Source organism: Onychostruthus taczanowskii, unplaced genomic scaffold, assembly GCF_017590055.1.
Source record: "Onychostruthus taczanowskii isolate IOZ18803 unplaced genomic scaffold, ASM1759005v1 scaffold24, whole genome shotgun sequence".
NCBI lineage: Eukaryota > Metazoa > Chordata > Aves > Passeriformes > Passeridae > Onychostruthus > Onychostruthus taczanowskii.
This window is the reverse complement of record NW_024499684.1, coordinates 3,435,310-3,452,385: the sequence shown is the minus strand read 5'-3', so window position 1 is coordinate 3,452,385 and position 17,076 is coordinate 3,435,310. Positions and strand designations below refer to the sequence as shown.

The 17,076-nt window shown below is 43.8% G+C and overlaps 1 protein-coding gene across 1 annotated transcript in view; it reads right to left on the bottom strand.

The window, feature by feature from the left end:
• Positions 1-17,076, bottom strand: part of LOC121336602 (multiple epidermal growth factor-like domains protein 6) — a 184,462-nt gene that overhangs the window by 55,867 nt on the left and 111,519 nt on the right. Inside the window, exons 6-7 of the mRNA XM_041405927.1 lie at positions 8,880-9,002; positions 2,974-3,099 (exon numbers count right to left, since the gene is read on the bottom strand). Coding sequence (XP_041261861.1) covers positions 2,974-3,099; positions 8,880-9,002 — 249 coding nt within the window. The remainder of the gene's footprint in view (positions 1-2,973; positions 3,100-8,879; positions 9,003-17,076) is intronic.

Below are 17,076 nucleotides of genomic sequence, written 5' to 3'. Positions count from 1 at the left end.
CAGGGCTGAGTTTGACTTGACAGTATTAAACAAAAAAAGCATGGTTAGGGATGTAGAACTGAAATTGGACTTCTGACACGATAGGTTGCAAATAGGTTTCCAAGGAACAGCAGCACTTCATCGTGCATGACACTTCCAAGGCTGACAACTTGGCTCTGCAGCTCGACAATTTGCGGTCTACAAAGGATTTAGCTCCAAGCAAGAACTCACTCCTTGCTGATATGAAATATTGAGTTATTTGCCGATTCCTTTTCTATTTGGGTAAATTAAATGAAATCACTATCAAACAGCATCTGTTAAACCTGCATGTTATGAAGGTTTTCAGAGCAGCTAAAGCTTTAATTTGAGAATGATTACAGCACGGAGTAAAGCTTGTAATGCTCTGTGACATGACAACAGGCAAACAACAAATTACACAGTGGATGTTAGTAAAACATAGTAATTCAAATAAAGGTAGCAGCCTTGGAAGTCCTTGGGTGAGGAAAGTTTGTAAAGGAAAGATCTTCAGGACATAAGGCAATCAGTGATTGACTTGCTTTCCAGTGATATGTATGTTCCTGTTAGAAGCAGGTTTCAGGAAAAGCCAAAAATAACTCATTAGTGTTCTTTTTTTCACACATTTGCCTCTTACTGGTTCATTTAATAACTTTAGTAGATAACAGACTCCATCCTACAAAGCTCTACTCCAAGCTGTTAAACACTATGGTGAAAAATTTACTGGCACGGTTTCCTTTCCCAGGTGCCTCAGGACACAGAATCCCAAAATGGTTTGGGTTGGAAGAGACCTTAAAGTCCATCCAGCTCCACCCTCTGCCATGGGCAGGGACTCCTTTCACTGTCCCAGACTGCTCCAAGCCCCATCCAGCCTGGCCTTGGGCACTGCCAGGGATGGGGCAGACAGGGCTGTACACACCAGGGTCCCCAGTCCTGTCTGCCACAATCTCTAGAGCACTGAAAGAAAAGAGGTTTGGGCTTTATCAAATAAATTTTCTTGTTCACAGCAACCATGACTTCACACTGGAGAAAACATAAAGTGGGAAAGAGCAAAACTGCCAGGCTTGAGTGTTTCTCCAAGGCTTTGCAGGGCTGTGGGTGCAGTATTAACTCCCAAGCAGTCCACAGGGATGAATCCACACCTGCACAGCACCCACACCTGCTGTGGCAAACACTCTCAAGACACTGTGGTTCCTCCATCCAAACCATGACTCCAGCAGCCAAGCTTTGGTTGGAAAAAAAACCAAAACATCCAGACTCACGTCCTCCCACCTCTTCTACTTAAAATATCTCTGAACTGAAAACCCAATTGCATTCGTCAAGACACTGTGGTTCCTCCATCCAAACCATGACTCCAGCAGCCAAGCTTTGGTTGGAAAATAAAAAAAACATCCAGACTCACATCCTCCCACCTCTTCTATTTAAAATATCTCTGAACTGACAACCCAAATGCATTCATGACCACTTCACCCTCATTTCTTCCTGTAAAAATCTTGTCCATGTGCTTACCTAGCACTTTTCTCCCCCAGGCATTCATTCACTCAGGTATTTATCATGGGGAAAGCATCCTACTCAGTCTTTATTTTCCAGACTGAGCTCTGCTTACAAGGCAGATCCTCCTTCCCCCAGGCACAACTGCCCCCCTGGGGAGGGCTGCACTTATTTATTTTGGTTCAAACACCCAGGGGTGAGCAGGCACCCGGGTAATGGGTGCCCACCTGCAGACAAGGCTGACCCTGCCCCTCTCCAGTGCTCAGTAACCACAGGCTGGTGACAAACCACTGCCTTTGCTGAGTGGCTAACTCTCTTCAGCCCCACCACGTGAGGCGGTGAACAGTGGTGGCAAAACCTCCTCCTTTAGGGGTCCCAGCTGAGACAGAGCATGGAAGTGGTCCATGGGAGCTTGACCTGTGCCGTGAGCACTCCAGGAGAACTCCCACCCCACCCGGCATCACCCAGACCCCTCTGACCCAACCACTGTCCCACCACTCCACACAACCCAGCCCCAAGCCCTGAGCAGGCTCTGCACAGCCAGCTGGCCAAACACATCTCGAGATGTTTGGAAAAGGGATGTGGAACAGCAGAGGAAGCTCTCTGACACCCCAAACCTCCCCTTTTCTGGTTCTTTGATAATCTCAGGGGAAAAACGTGGCCACCCCATGAGAGACAGAGAGGCCACCAGGCTGTGGGTGCTCCCTGGGGTGCAGCCCCCACTGAGGGCAGGATTTGGGGAGGCCCAAACCCAAGGGGAAGGGTTCTCTGCACCCAGCAGGAGCTGGGAGCCATCTGAACAGCAGGATTTACTTACACTTCATCCACAGCATGTAAAATCTCCGAGCAGAAGAGGAGCCATATGGAAACGGTTTTGTGACAGGAATTTCAGCTCAATAAATCCATAAATTTGGCCTTATCTTTCTCTGGCATGTTCAAGGGTGTGTGTGTGTGTGTGCTTGTGTTGGGGAATGGGGGGGTTGCCTTCAAAACTGATGAATATGTTAAGATATACAAGAAAAGAAAAGCAACAATCAAACCCAAAGGTAGCATTGCTGTTCTGCTTGAGAGAATGCTTAGAAACCTGAAGGGGAGGATGAATGAATCAGCCTGTGATAAGCCAAAAGGAGATAAAGAGAAGACTTTTTGCAGAATAAAACATGTAATGCAGGCCAACTCTATATACAATTTGATGAGCAATAAAATGTTAGAATTAAATCATGATTAAGTTCCTAACCTATGTCATCACCATCACTGTGCAAGGAACAACCAGGGATCTAGGAGGCCAAAATCTTGTTCAAAGCTGTGATTCAAAGTGAACTTCACACCTCAAACACGTGTTATTTTTAAATCCTCTCAATAAGCAATTCCTAAAGCTGCTTTTGGCACACAGGGGGAAATAGGAATGAGCACAGTGACACAAAACACCATCCTGGGGTCTTTTAAATTGCCTTTACTGTGTGTCTTCACATGTAGCACAGGACTCACCTTCACAGGATTTGGCATCTGTCTTCAGCTGGTAGCCTGGCTGGCACTGGCACCTGTAGTGGTCCTCGCTGAGCTGAACACAGTCCTGCTCACAGCCCCCGTTGTTAATGCTGCAGGAATTGACAGCTGGAGCCAAGGAAGCAGGGAAGGAATGCACGTCAACAACCTGGGAGAACTTATTTCCTATTTTAAATACATAAATGACAGCAAAACCAGGCAAACCTCGCCAAACAGCTTTCAGAAATGCACCCGTGCCCTCCCCTGAGTGACTGCTCTCCCTTGTGCTCACAGAGCCTGGCTGACACAGCGTCCCACACCAGTGAAATCCTGATTCCAGGGAGAGGCAGGTGAGATCTAAGGGCTGCAATGCTGACTGAAGCACAGCACCCTTTGATCTGACAGCACCAAAGCACTGCCAATCCGCAGAGGCAAGGAGGGGAAAAAAGAACAGCCCTGCTGGCACTTGCCCATTGATTATCTTTTTCTCTCCTTGCTTTCATTGATTAAAAATAGTAATTGTCTTTCAGGCTGATTTCCTCAGCCTCATAAATAAAAAAATTCAAATAACAGAAGCCACAAGCTCTGCAGAACAGACTCACACAGCAAACCACAGGAACACAGGGTCCTCTGCACATCTTTAAAGATGCTGCTTCTTTCACCCAAGCAAATTAATATTCTTTTTTGTTCAACACATATCCCTGGCCTCTGGAGAAACATTTCTCCTCCTGACAAAACATGTTAACATACACCCACACCTATTCACACACTCTATGTAAAAATAAGAGTGATGGTTTGACTCTGCTATTGTGCTGTGCTGATGGAAGCGTGTGTGTGTGGCTGCATGGAGATTTCCACAGCAGGGATGTAGTATGGAGAGATTTCAATGAGATATTAGGAAGAAATTCTTGACTCTGAGGGTGGGGAGACCCTGGCACAGGGTACCCAGAGAAGCTGTGGCTGCTCCATCCCTGAAAGTGTCCAAGGCCAGGTTCAGTGGGGCTTGGAACAATCTGGAGTAGTGGAAGGGGTGGGACAGGGTAGGACTGGATGAGCTGTAAGCTCAAACAAAACCATTCTGGGATTCTGTGTTCTCTATAAGCAGCTGGAAAGATTATTTGGTCCATCATGGAATGCACCAAACTCTGAGCCCAATGAAGTCAGCAAAGAGCTTTGCTATTTATATTTTCATATTCATTTTAGCAATATTCATATTTCTTCATTTATCTGTAACAGACATTAGTAAATGTTAGCTGCAAAACCCGCTACAGGATTTGTTTCACCCTATGCCACCAATTAGCAAACACTGAGTTTGTGCAGTCAAGTACGTGCTAAAAAGGTGAAAAGAAAAGCAGATTTTTACATTCTCCTGGCTGCACACACAGCAGGAGGCAGGAGGCACCTCAGTGCCCAGAAACCTGACCCTGGCTTCTGACCTCCACCCGTGCCCACGAGCCTTCTGCCCTGCCAGGGACAGAACCTGACAGCAGCTCCTGTCTGCACAGGAGACAGCAGACCCCATACACTCTCAGCTTCCAGCCCCCTGCACATTTCTATCCAAAGACCTGTTTTTCAGCAAGAATATTCAAATAAGATGAAAATATTTCAGAAGACAAAAACATCTTAAATCCAAGTGACAGAATATACACGTAGGCTTTTAAAAGTGCCATTTTCTCCCTCTGCTTCTGGGCACCAGCCAACTTGGATGCAAGGGGAGATAAGCAGCAACCTGTCATGATGAGGGTTTGGGAGGATCTGAAGGTGGGAGGGGACAGGTGTGAAATCCACGTGTCCCAGCTTGGTGTGTGGCTGTGCCAGCAGCCAGGGGTTGCTCTGGAGCAGCCAGGGCAGGTTTGTCAGGGCTGCTGCTGAGGCACCAGGCTGGATCCGTGAGAGGAGGTGCCAGACTGAAGGAGAAGAGCCTCCAGGGACAGGACAGGATGGTGCTCGTGGCTGCCAGCAGCACGTCTCTGAGCAGAGAGAGACTTGGCACCTCGTGGGTCTGACTCCAGCTGTCACCAGGGGCCTGTGGCTGGAGGGATGAGCACCTCCACAGGCAGAAGTGTGGCCTGACAGTCACTTTCAAAGATTTACTCTTGGAGTTTGGTAGAAACCCAGCCCTGATGTGGGTTCCAGACAGGCTGGGGATGATGCCAGGTGATGCCAAGAGAGGGAGGGGGTATCTGGGAAGGGGGACAGTGACACCAGGTGAGAAAAACAAGGATCACAGAATGGTTTGGGTTCATCCTAAAGCCCATCTCATTCCACCCTCTGCCATGGCAGGGACACCTTCCACTGTCCCAGGCTGCTCCAAGCCCTGTCCAGCCTGGCCTTGGACCCTTCCTGGGATGGGGCAGCCACAGCTCCTCTGTGCCAGGGCTTCCTCACCCTGACAGGGGACAATTCCTTCCTAATATCCCAGTCTAACCCTGCTTTCTGTCAATTCAAAGCCTTTCTGCCTTGTCCTGTCACAACATGTCCTTGTAAAAACTCCCTCTCCAGCTCTCTCCTAGGCCCCTGATCTGATAACGGTTAAATACACAATTCTCAACCCATTATTTTTTATAATAAAGGTGATATTTTTACAAAGAGCTGTCTCTGAAGCCATGGTTAGGTACATGCATAGCAACCAGGGGGTTAGAACATGCAATCTCTTCCAACCTGTGTTTTACATCACCTTAAATCCAACCTTGGCAGTGAAAGAAATGTAACTTCAGACATACAGGGCTTATATTTACATTGGGAAACACAGATTATAGAGTTGCAGAGATATTTTCTTTGTTACTTTCTCAATATATAAGAGCCTTAGTATGCTAAAATCTCCATAAAAAACCTGAATCTCAACAGCTTCTCCACATTAAGCAGACATCAAAGGTAACAGCTGGCACCAGAGATGAATCAGGGTCTAATGGCTCTGCCCTGTTTCCACTTCTAGGAGTTCAAACAGGAATAAATTCCACTGAAGACAATGAATCTACAACAGTCCAAACCCACAGCCTGATACTACAATAAACATGCTCTTTCCGAGTTTCAGCTTTTCAGATACCAGCTGGTTAAACTCCAGTGAAGTCAAATCCATTGCATTAACATAATCAAGGCATTACAAACAAAGCAAACAAAAAAGTTGGACAGGGTTGAAGTGAATATTTGGTCTGGCACGTGTGTTTATAAATTAATTCAATGCTGAGTAAAATTTGTAGGACAAAAAAACTGAAGGAAGAAAAGGAGTGTTGAAAGAGATGGGATTTTATCACAGCACAAAGTACTGGGTAACATCAAGGGATGCAGGAATTAAGTAGTTTATTCTCACACACTGATCATCATTGAACAAATCAACTCACTCTGGAGATTTTTGGGTCTGAGCAGAGCATGAATAGAGTTCTCTGCCTTAGAGCATGAGCAGAATTTTCCAGTGAGAGCAGGAAGAATGGCAAAAGCAGATCTCCTCTCTCCATGTATTTTAAGGCTCATACTGGCAGAGGAGGGATGGACCACCAACAACTACTCAGGATCCCAAACACCCTGTGCTGGTGGCAGGAGGACCAGATTTACTGGAAAACTTGTGACAGCAGCTCAGTAATATTCCATGAACCACATCAGGAAGTATCTTATCCCAGGTTTTTGAGCCTTCAGATGCAGGCTGAATATCTTTTAAGATGAGAGATCCACTTCCTTATGTATGGGAGATTTCCAAGCCATCCAGGCTGCAAAATCTGCTTCCCCTCAAATGATTTTGGCACTTTTGTTCCCACAAACACAGGGTTGCCAAAAAAGAAAAGCAGGACGTGGAAAGAATGAACATAACAGCAATCTGGGCTGGGCTCCTCTGAAAAGCCTGTCTAGAGGGACTTTTGTTTCTTATTTCTGCAGCTGAGATAATCACCTTCCATAAACAGCTCAGTGCCAGAATGTGGTCCCTTTTCTTTCTCAGCATGCAGGAGAGATCCTTACATCCTCTGAAGTATCCATGGAAGAAATACCACTGCTAATCCAAGCCTGTTTGAAATGCTGGATGTTCTGCTTAGCTGCACTGGGTCAGAGGAGAGGGGCATTAGTGTTTGCTTCTCATCAGATGAGTGATGAAAGCTGAATGTACAACCTGGTGCTGCACAAGGGGCAAACTCTCCATCCCCAACAAGCAGCTACTGCCCAGATCCTGCTCCTAAGGCACTCCTGATTTATATGGAATGCTTCTCCCTGTCCTCATCAATTAGTAACTGTCTTGTTCTCCAATGCATGAGAGCTTATTATACCCATTTGTTTTGGTGTCTTGTCTAAACAGCTGGAACAGGACTCAATATCCTCCCTCAGTATCTTGTATATCCATTATCATGATAGCAGAGCTCTCTGAAATTCCTGCCTCCCATCTTAGGATTTATTTTTATTCCTCCTTGATAATTTCTGAGACATTGCAAACAAAGCTGGTCACTGTATGAAGTACTTTGAATAACTTCTTGAGAATATTTACATTTATGACATGAAAACTTGTTCTCTGGCACTGTTCACAGCTTGGACAAAGCTAAACTGAGCTTTCTGATTATGCGAGGCAAGAGAAAACCTAAATATTTTGTGTCCACAGAAAATTTTACATATTAAACAAGTAAATCCATTTAATTGCCATTAACATCTACTTTTTGCTTTCATCACACAGCTCTCTTTCTCTTTTTCCTCCCAAAGTCTCTTTAGTCCCCTTTTCATATGAAAATCCCTCTCCACCACAACTGAGACTATTCAGAGGGAGTAATGCAGCTCAAACAAACCATCTTTCACTTCTGGGTCTTCCCTGGTCAGATCTGATCTGAGTGAGATTAATTTCTCTTTTAATTCACAGAAAACCACAATTGCTTCTAGTTCATTATGAACCACTTCGCTTTTACATGATTTTTTCCCCTCTCACTATAGTGTTTCCTTGTCCACTCCTTCACCAACTAAGATAAGACTGAGACTTCATCACATTTTTAATTGCAGTTAATTACAAAACACTGAAAGTCTCTGTATGTGATAAACCTAAAAAGCCTAAAAGGGTAAGTTTTAAAATAAAAAAATCAATTATTCCCACAGCTTGAGCACTATGTCCTGGCTGCATCAGTGAATGTATTGCTGTGATAATACCAGCAATGACTGATATCTCTGGCTGAAGTTAAGCACAACCAAGGGACTTTGTGCAGGAACTGAGGCAATGCCCAGGCTGTGAGTGAACTTATTCTGCAGATGTGGTCTGACTGTACTTGACTATTCTTCCCATATTACCTCAAATCAGGTTTAAAAATTTAAACAAAAGGTGCCCTTTTCTTCTTCCCAGATGAAAGAACATTTTAACCCTTTCCGCAGAATTCAAAAAATTTTACTTTTGTACTGATTTAAATGCAAAACAAGAACTGTGTATTTCATACCATTGTTTTTAAAAACAAGCAGAATTAACTCAGGCATGCCTTGTTTTAGGCTTTGGAGCCAAACCTCAGAAACACAGGGTTTATTTCTAATGGCAGAGCTGCAATCCCCTCCACATAAACAGGCAATGTGTCGTGGCTGAGCTCCATGGTGCTCGCACTGACAGGAGCACACACGGGGTAACTCCACCCTGTAAACCACAATCTTTTACCCTGGACACAACCTCTAAAATCACCAAGTCCTAGAGCAGTGCTGGGATGTGTCACAAGGCAAAAGCACTCAGAATTTAAAAATGTCATTTGAAATGAACAGCCCCTAAGCTCTTTAATGCCTCCTGCAAAAGAATTTTCACCAACATGAGACATCATCAAGAAACCAAAAAACAAAACAAAATAAAGAGTAAGTTTGGCAATACCTGAATCCTCACAGGCTGCTTGAACCAGAATGGGTAATGAAATTTAGTGAAATCTCAGACTGGAGATTTGCAGTCAGAGGAAAGCCACTGAGGGGTTCCTTACCGAGGCAGGTGCGCCCGTCGGCGTGGAGCCGAAATCCCGGCCGGCACTGGCACTGGAAGGAGCCCTGGGTGTTGACACAGCCCTGCTGGCAGCCCCCGTTCAGCACCTCACACTCATCCACGTCTGCAGAAGGAAGGGACACAGTGAGGAAGGATTACAAGAGACCCTGGTTCTCCTGTCCTGCAGGGCTCATCCGAAACGCAGCCAGGGCGCTCGGGCTAGGTTGTTGTTTACTGCTTCATTTTGGCAGCAAAGAAAAGTGGAATTTTGTGGTATTTTTCCAAGTTCCTGCAGGCACTGCCTCTGTAGTCTCTGCTTCTGAAGTCCTTGTTAATTAGAGTGACATGGTTCTTACATTGAGAGGCCAAGAGAAAAATAGAGGGGAAGAATGAGGGTTAGATAACACATCTGAGCCTGTAGGAACTGCTGGTCAAACCTTTGGCTTTTATAAAACCTTGCTCTATGAACATTTCCTTTTAGCATCCCGCCTTTAATCCTCTTTATTCTTGGGGGTACGAGCAGGTACAACTGACATGAATGGAAAAGAGACACATTCTCCATCACCATTACATTTTCAATCATGGATAGCACAAAGAGGTTAAAGAGAAAATTTTAAAAGAGTGAGGAATTTGTGCTGCATTTTCTGTGCCCCTTGCATACAGTCATAGAATCAGAGAATGTTTGGGATGGATGGGACCCTAAAACTCTTCTCAACCCCCTGTCAATGTGCAAGGACACTTCCCACTATCCCAGGTTGTTTCAAGCTTCGTGCAGCCTGGCCTTGGACACTTCCAGGCAGGGGGGAAAAACATTGTGCCTTGTTCTTCCTTGTGCTCACCTAAACTTTCCACAGCATCTTCTCAGACAACCTCCCAGAAAAATGGTGTGAGCTCCTGCTGATATTTTTTCCAAAGCTAAGCAGGCATCATTCCATATTTCAGGGGATTTTAGAGGATTACATTCAGTCAAATGAAGAGGCAAACAAGCATTAAACCAGCTTGAGAACACTGCTGTAAAGTTCCAGCTGAAAATGGTGGACAATGATGGACAAAGATCAAGAAGAGTTTAAGTAAGCAGGTGAAGGTCTAAGACAGAATCATAAAACTGAATTTCCAGAAGTACCACATAAGCACTTTCTGCACCTCTTCAGCAATGCTGGGCTACTGTAAATAGCATTTGATTGACATGTTGACACCATTACCTTAAAAATCAACACGGGGGTCATTGGAAATAAGGGTCAATTAGTCCATTCCCTGAAAAAAATCCACCTGGCAGATATTTGCCTAGATTTTTTCTGTCCTTTCCTTAGCAGTCCCCAGGGATAGCAACTCCACCTCCCACCATCTCCCCCAGGGGCAATGCTTGTCCCAAATTATCCGAATACCAAAGATATTTTCTTCCCCAAGTCAAGCCTCCCTCCTGCAACAGACATCTCTAAAGAACCCCCCTTTCAACACTGCAGCCTCCTGCTGATTTAATTGCTCATCTGATCATGTTCTGAAATTATCTAATGGGAGGCAAGTCCACAACTGCTCCTGTGGGGGAAGCGAGTCCACAGTGAAGGAATTTCCCCCCCATATTGCACTTGAGGAAAAAGGGGTCTGGCTTTCATATCTTTGCTGAGGTTGTATCTGTTTTGCATTTAACTTTCATGGTTTACATATTTTTTAATGCTTTTATGTTTATTCCATTTTAGAAAATCTAATCAAAATTAACTGAAAGAGGAAGTTTTAAAGACTTGGAAATGCACAACATCCCGTTCCTGAGGAAATGTATTTATGAAGTTGAATTTTAATACTTCACATGTGAATTTCCCTCACCTAAAATGAAGTCCTGGTGTTGACTGCTGTTTAAATTCAGACCATTTGCTAACATGCACCTCTTTTTTGATCCTTCTGCTGTATTTGTTGTTTTATTAGACTGTATACTACATACATGTCCTAATGCCTGGAGACATCTGGAATATGCTTTTTTTGAAACAGAAATTTTGCCTTTTAAAATGTAAACAGTAAACAGAAAATGTTATTCACCTTGTTTAATTCCATACCGCTAAGAACCAGACTGCTGAAAAATGCCAGGACAAAATCAAACCCAGGAAACCCTTTGTATGGAGTGTCAGAGAAATAAAATAAGCAAAAAGACTCAGAAAAATAGAACAAGGAAGCAGCTGAACCACATAGTACACCACATTCCAATATTTATACCTCAATAAACTCAAACACTGGGAGCGTCAGTATTTTAATTTTATAGGCTACGATCAGCTAGAGAATTTCTCTCATATACCAAACACAGTTTTAAGTTCAGATATCGGCACTTACAAAGAAGAAAAAATAGTCCAGCTAATAAACACGAGCTGGGAGTTAGTGATATTTGTTAGTCTCCATTTGGAAATTTAGAGGAGTGGCTTGGTTTATGGGGGAGCTCTGCACCCTGCAGCAGCTCTTCCCTGAGCAGCACTTCCCTCGTTCTGGCACAGCCCAGAGAGCCATACAACAGTCATACTTCTGCAAGGCAACACAATTCAAGGCAAAATAAAAGATCCTAAACCACTTGTGCCCATGAGCTAAGGCAGCCCCAGCCTGAGCCTCCCTGCAGCAAGAGGAGGCGAGACCCAGGAGCTGAAAATGCAGCTACACGACGCCACCTCGACAGCAAATCTGATGACAGATGATCCCTTCCAGGCCCAGACTTCCTCTGCAAGATCAATATTTTAAGGATTATATGCTGAAAGATTCCTTCACATCCAACAGATAAAATCAAGAGAAATGCAAGGCGCAGTCGCCTTTCAACGTCTCCTCCATCTCAAGGCCAGGAAACAGCTTCGCCCCCAGTTACAGCAGAAAAGTTCCCTAATTATTTTGTCTGAGGAGCAGTCTGCAAAGCAGACACTGATCTAAATGCCTGAACTGCATTTGGAAGTTTTAAAAGTCTAAACTATTTGAATATTCACCTTTGAATTGCTGTACTAGTAAAGGACACATAGCAGCAAAACAACAGCTTCTGCTTTTGTAGGTACACAGGTGGACATATTTTTTTCTACTTGGCTGTAGAAAGATGAAATTATTCTAGAACAGCAGATGTATAAAAAATATTTAAAAGCATTCTTGAAATATAAAGCCCTTCCACTGCAATTCTAGACCATCACAGGATTATGGAAGATTGTATCTGTAGCTGTGATTAAATTTGGATTAGTTTCCAGTGCAGATCAAACTGAAACACCTTCCTGCTCTAATTTCTGTAGTTACAACCTAGGATGCTTATCTGAATAACCTGAATTTCAAGCCACTTATGGCTTGCTTATCACAAGTCAGACTGTGATGAAAGCAACTGCATCCCCACAAGACAGAGGGAGAGCAATTCCTGGCGACAAGAAGGAAAATGAGAGCTGTGTGCTGTCTCCAGGCTGTCTTGCCAAGGAGATTACTCTGCTGGGTGAACAAAGCAGAGGTGGTGTGTGGATATTCTCCTTCTCACCTTCAGAACATTTCAGAGATGTTTTACAAGAGGATTCCCCACTGAAGGTATCTTCCTGCCTTCTTGTTTACTCAGCTTTCATCAGGAATTACCTAATACTCAGTCAAACAAACCAAAGCCTGTGTGTTCCCAAGACATAAAATGTTTTAACCACATCGTTTTTAGCTCTTCCTGCTCCTGAGGGCTGTGCTCCTTCCTCCATCCCAACACCTCAAGTTCCAAACAGAGTAGGAGAGGATGTGATATACAAATGCCCAACCCACTGCCAGCACCGTGCCCTTTCCACGGGCAGATCCCACAGGTGAAGTTCCACATTGTGAAATCCTCCACATCCCTGACTGAGGGCCCTGCTGATCACCAAGGAAGTTGGTCCCTAATTGATTTGATTAACCACGTTGACAGAAGTCCATTTGCCCTGCCCAAAATCTGTTTCAGTACAGAGCTGTGTGACTGCTTGTTTGGAACTCAGGATTGTCACATTAAATGCTTTTTTCATATCATTAGTAAAATGCTCAAGAACAGCTATGATCAATCAGTTCCTCAAAAATACACAGAGAGCAGTAATAAACATAGATAATTAGTGAACCTGCAATTATGGTTTTTAAAAAGGAAGAAAGAAAGCAAGATCCTGCCAGATCAATTCTCTGCTAACAGAAAGCTTTGCTTTTTAGACCACTAAGAAATGCAAACAAGATACAGATCTGAACTCCAAAAAAAAAAAAAAAAAAAAAAACCCAAAAAAAAAAGAAAAACAGCAGGATAACAAGCCTCCATTTTGAGAACCCTGAATGAAGGAGAGATGATGTGCCAAAGGTATCCCAGGGATGGTATTGTCACTGCCAAAAGCTCCACATGACACAGGGTCACAGCAAGGTTTGCCTCTCAAGAAGCTTCCCCCAGCCAGTGGCATTTCTTGAGGGTAAAAAATGAACAGGCTTTCCCTCTCTTGACCATTAAAATTTGCAGATTGAGAACTGTTCAGAGTCAGTATTTTCTGAGAGAGAAGCAGACAAAAAACTTCGTCTTCCTAGTGCCCAGGCACTGATGGAGGAAAAGCCAGCAATGGACAGGACCAGCCTCACCATTTAGAGCAGATATTATGAAAAATTTTGTCCTGGTAAGGATCATAAAGCATTGGAACAGGCTGCTGGGGCAGTGATGGAAATGCCACCACCCCTGGACATGGTTTAATGGTGAGCACAGTGGTGGTGCTGGCCTGACTGCTGGGCTTGATCTTGAAGGTCTTTTCCGACCTCAGTGGTCTCATGATTTCAGGATTATATTTATTTATAAATTTGTTTTCGGCAAAATCTCTTCACTTTGTCAAGCAGAGAACAACACGGAGAGGCAGAGACCAAACAGTTGTGAGCATCACCCACCCCACAAACACCAGAATATGGTGTTTTTCCATATGGATGGAAAGATTTCTGTCCAGCTGATGTGAGAACCCATTCCTTGATGGCACCTGCACACAGGGACCCAAACCCCCACCACAGCATCTGTGGATCTGGCCCAAATTGTTTTCACAAAAGCATAACTACACCCTTTTTATTAAATGCCTAAGAAATACTACATAAAACAGGAATGAATGACACACAAACATTTCCTCTTTCCAGCCACCACAATCCCCCAGCTTGCTGCAGAAAGGATGAGACCAGCAGAAGCAGGGAAGCACAAACCCCTACTTGTATTTACTCAGAGAATGGTTTATGCTGATGATTTTAAAGTCAGATTATAATTAAAAATAATTACAATGATTATTTATTTAAAAAATCCAGGCCTGAAAGAAGAAACATGGTCTAGTCTTTGCAGCATTATCTCAAAAATCACAAAAATCAGGGTTTGACCCCTCTTTATCCAGGAGCTCTGTGGGTCACTGGTCCCCACAAAATATAATGAGGATCAGTCAGGAATGATGGTGACAGAGAGAGAGGGAAGACTGGATCTTAAGTAAAAGTACCACAACAAGAAACCTTAAGAGGCTCTATTTAAAATTATCACAAGTGGATAAACTGTTCAACTCCAACATAGATTTGGAAATAAGTTCCAACAATCTGGCTCACCCCTCCCTTGCCCCGACCAGCTCCCCCAGACTCTTCAGCTGCAGATCATTTTGTACATCTGATAAGAAAACTGATTGTTTGCTATTTAATGTGAGATTTTAAATCAACAAAGATGCATGACAGTGCTTTGCCTTCTGTTATTTGTAACTACACTGTTACTACTCTCTTTTCTATATTCCAAAGGGTGTTTAAACCTCACAAAAGTTATGAAGTGAAAATATCATATGGTCTTTCCCCACTAATTACATGGCTGATTTTACACATTATTTAGTGTGTTTTTCAGTTAAATAATTTATGTACTCATGGGAAGGAAGGGAAACAGGCTTGGTTCCCAGACATTCTTAAGCTGATCACAAAAGTCAGAAATTATTCTATAAAGTAACACTTAAAATAAGCCCCTGTTATTGTAGTAAGTAGGTAAATTTATAACAGATTCAACTCACAGCTTCCTTTAAATCACAGAACTGCTCAAGTCTCAAGCTCAGAAACGTCCAAAATTTGACAACCAGTGTGAATCCCCTCACAAATGCACTCACTACAAAGCATGACATAATTTGCTCTTGCAGCAGAATTTTTGAAAAGAATCTCTCCCCTTTTGATAACACTAAAATGATTTTCAGGGTTTGAAACTTTGATTGGAGGGGGTTTGAAACTCCTGTTGCTAGAAAAATATTTGGCCATCTTTTCCACAATGAAAGAAGTTTTACATTGGTATGGATTCTAGGAAGGAAAATACAAGTTTGAAGTCTGGTCCAAAACAAAGCCTAAAATTAAAACAAACAACAACGAAAAAAATCAGTTCATATTACTAAAACAACGTATTTCTTTTTCATTGAACCAAACTGAGCAGCAAAGATTGAGAAAAGCAGTTTTGGGTGGCTGGGAAGTTTTAAACTCCTGGTCTGGGGCTCTTTTTTAATGCTCCACAAAACACGACAAATATGCTACAAGCTCCTCTGAGTGGTTTCCTAGAACCTGGTGTTAAAACACCTCCACGAAACAGCTTTCAGCACAGATAAATGTGCTCCTGCAGAGCCAGCTGGGTCATTTTGAACTGTTAGTGCTCCCAGGCTTTTATTTTTGCTCCTCAGCTGTTTGTTCTGCCCTTTGCTGGCCCCTGCCATGGATTAGATAAGCATCCATTGTCTGAGCCAGCCAGGTCAGCCCCAGCCTCTGCAGCTTCCTCGCGTTCCTCACTCCCAGGTGTCCCAGGCAAGGCTGCTCCAACAGGATTAACTCATGGAATGGCTCCAGCAAACCAAAAGGAGCTGGTAAGAAACTGGTTAAAGGCAGGGTTAATGATTCCTCACCCAATTTAGCCCCTGCAGACTGGTTTCACAACAGAGGAGGATCCTTGTTGGAGCAGCCAGTTTTCTACTGCATTTCTTCACCCAAGGACTAAGGACAAAGCAACTTCTACCAGCACCCATTTTGCAGGCAAAGAAAGAGGCTTTGCAAGTGATCTGATTATTTACCTGCCCCTGAAAATGGGGAAAGGAAGGTCAATAATGGCATTAGACCACCACATAGCTTTTTGTACTAGGTTCACTGTCTGTCAGTCTGTCCTCCAGACCTCCCTGGAGATTTGGTCCATGGTGGAGAGGCATCTTCTGCACTGTAGTTGGTACCTTGCCCTGCACCTCAGATGCTTTCCCAGGTGGTTTAGAGGACTTCCAGCTGTGCCTAGGCCAGGTTTCACTTTTCTCTTTCTGGTTTCTCTCTCTCTACACAGAAAACACCAAAGGATGGAAACCACAGCCCTGTGAAACGCCGAACAGCAGAGTCATCAATGGGACCTCGCGTTAGGTAATAAATATTTATGTCCAGATCTGAAAGGAGATGCATCTCCTGATGCCTGTTTTCAAGGGAAAGGGACAGAGGCATCTCCAGGGCGTGGCATTTTTGACAGATCCATGGAGCATGAGTGGCAGGAGCTGGCCCACAACCAAAAGTTTTGGGGAGAAGACTTCTGTGAGCACTGCAAGGGACAATCCACCTCATCAAGCCTAAGAGACCTGGATTTCATTTCCTGGTCTGTCACTGGCCTTACTGGGGAATAAAGAGATGAACAAATTGTCATGAGATGTCATGCAACCCTGTTAGTGGGGGCCACAGGTGACTGGAAAGAACAACATTGACCTGACACAGATCCTGGTAATTTGAATTAATAGAATTTGAATTCGGTATTCCTTTCCTTTCCCTTTCCTTTCCAGCTAAGACTGGCACCAGACAACCACTTAAAGTGGTGACCTGTTTCTCCCAATGTCTGGACCCTGCCACCACAGTTTATTTCCCAGCTGCCCCCCAGGAGATCTCCTGGACAGAGTGATGTGAAAAGAGAAAATTGGCCAATATTTGCACTGCCCATTTCTGCTTACTCTCCATGCCTGACATGCCACTCTCTCATGAGATATTTAACAGTGGTTTAGCTCAATAAACATCCAAGAGCCCCTCATCCACAGCTCTAAATGCAAACCATATGTTGCAGATGAAAACCCTGAAGATTATAATTAGAACTGTCCATTCAATTTGAACAAAGTCAAGAATGAAAACTATTTCAAATTCAATAAACAGGCCATTTCAAAGTGTAGACACTGTGGAGGACAAGCTTAACAACTTAATTGACAGGTAAAGCTTCATTTCTAATCCTCATTTTGATA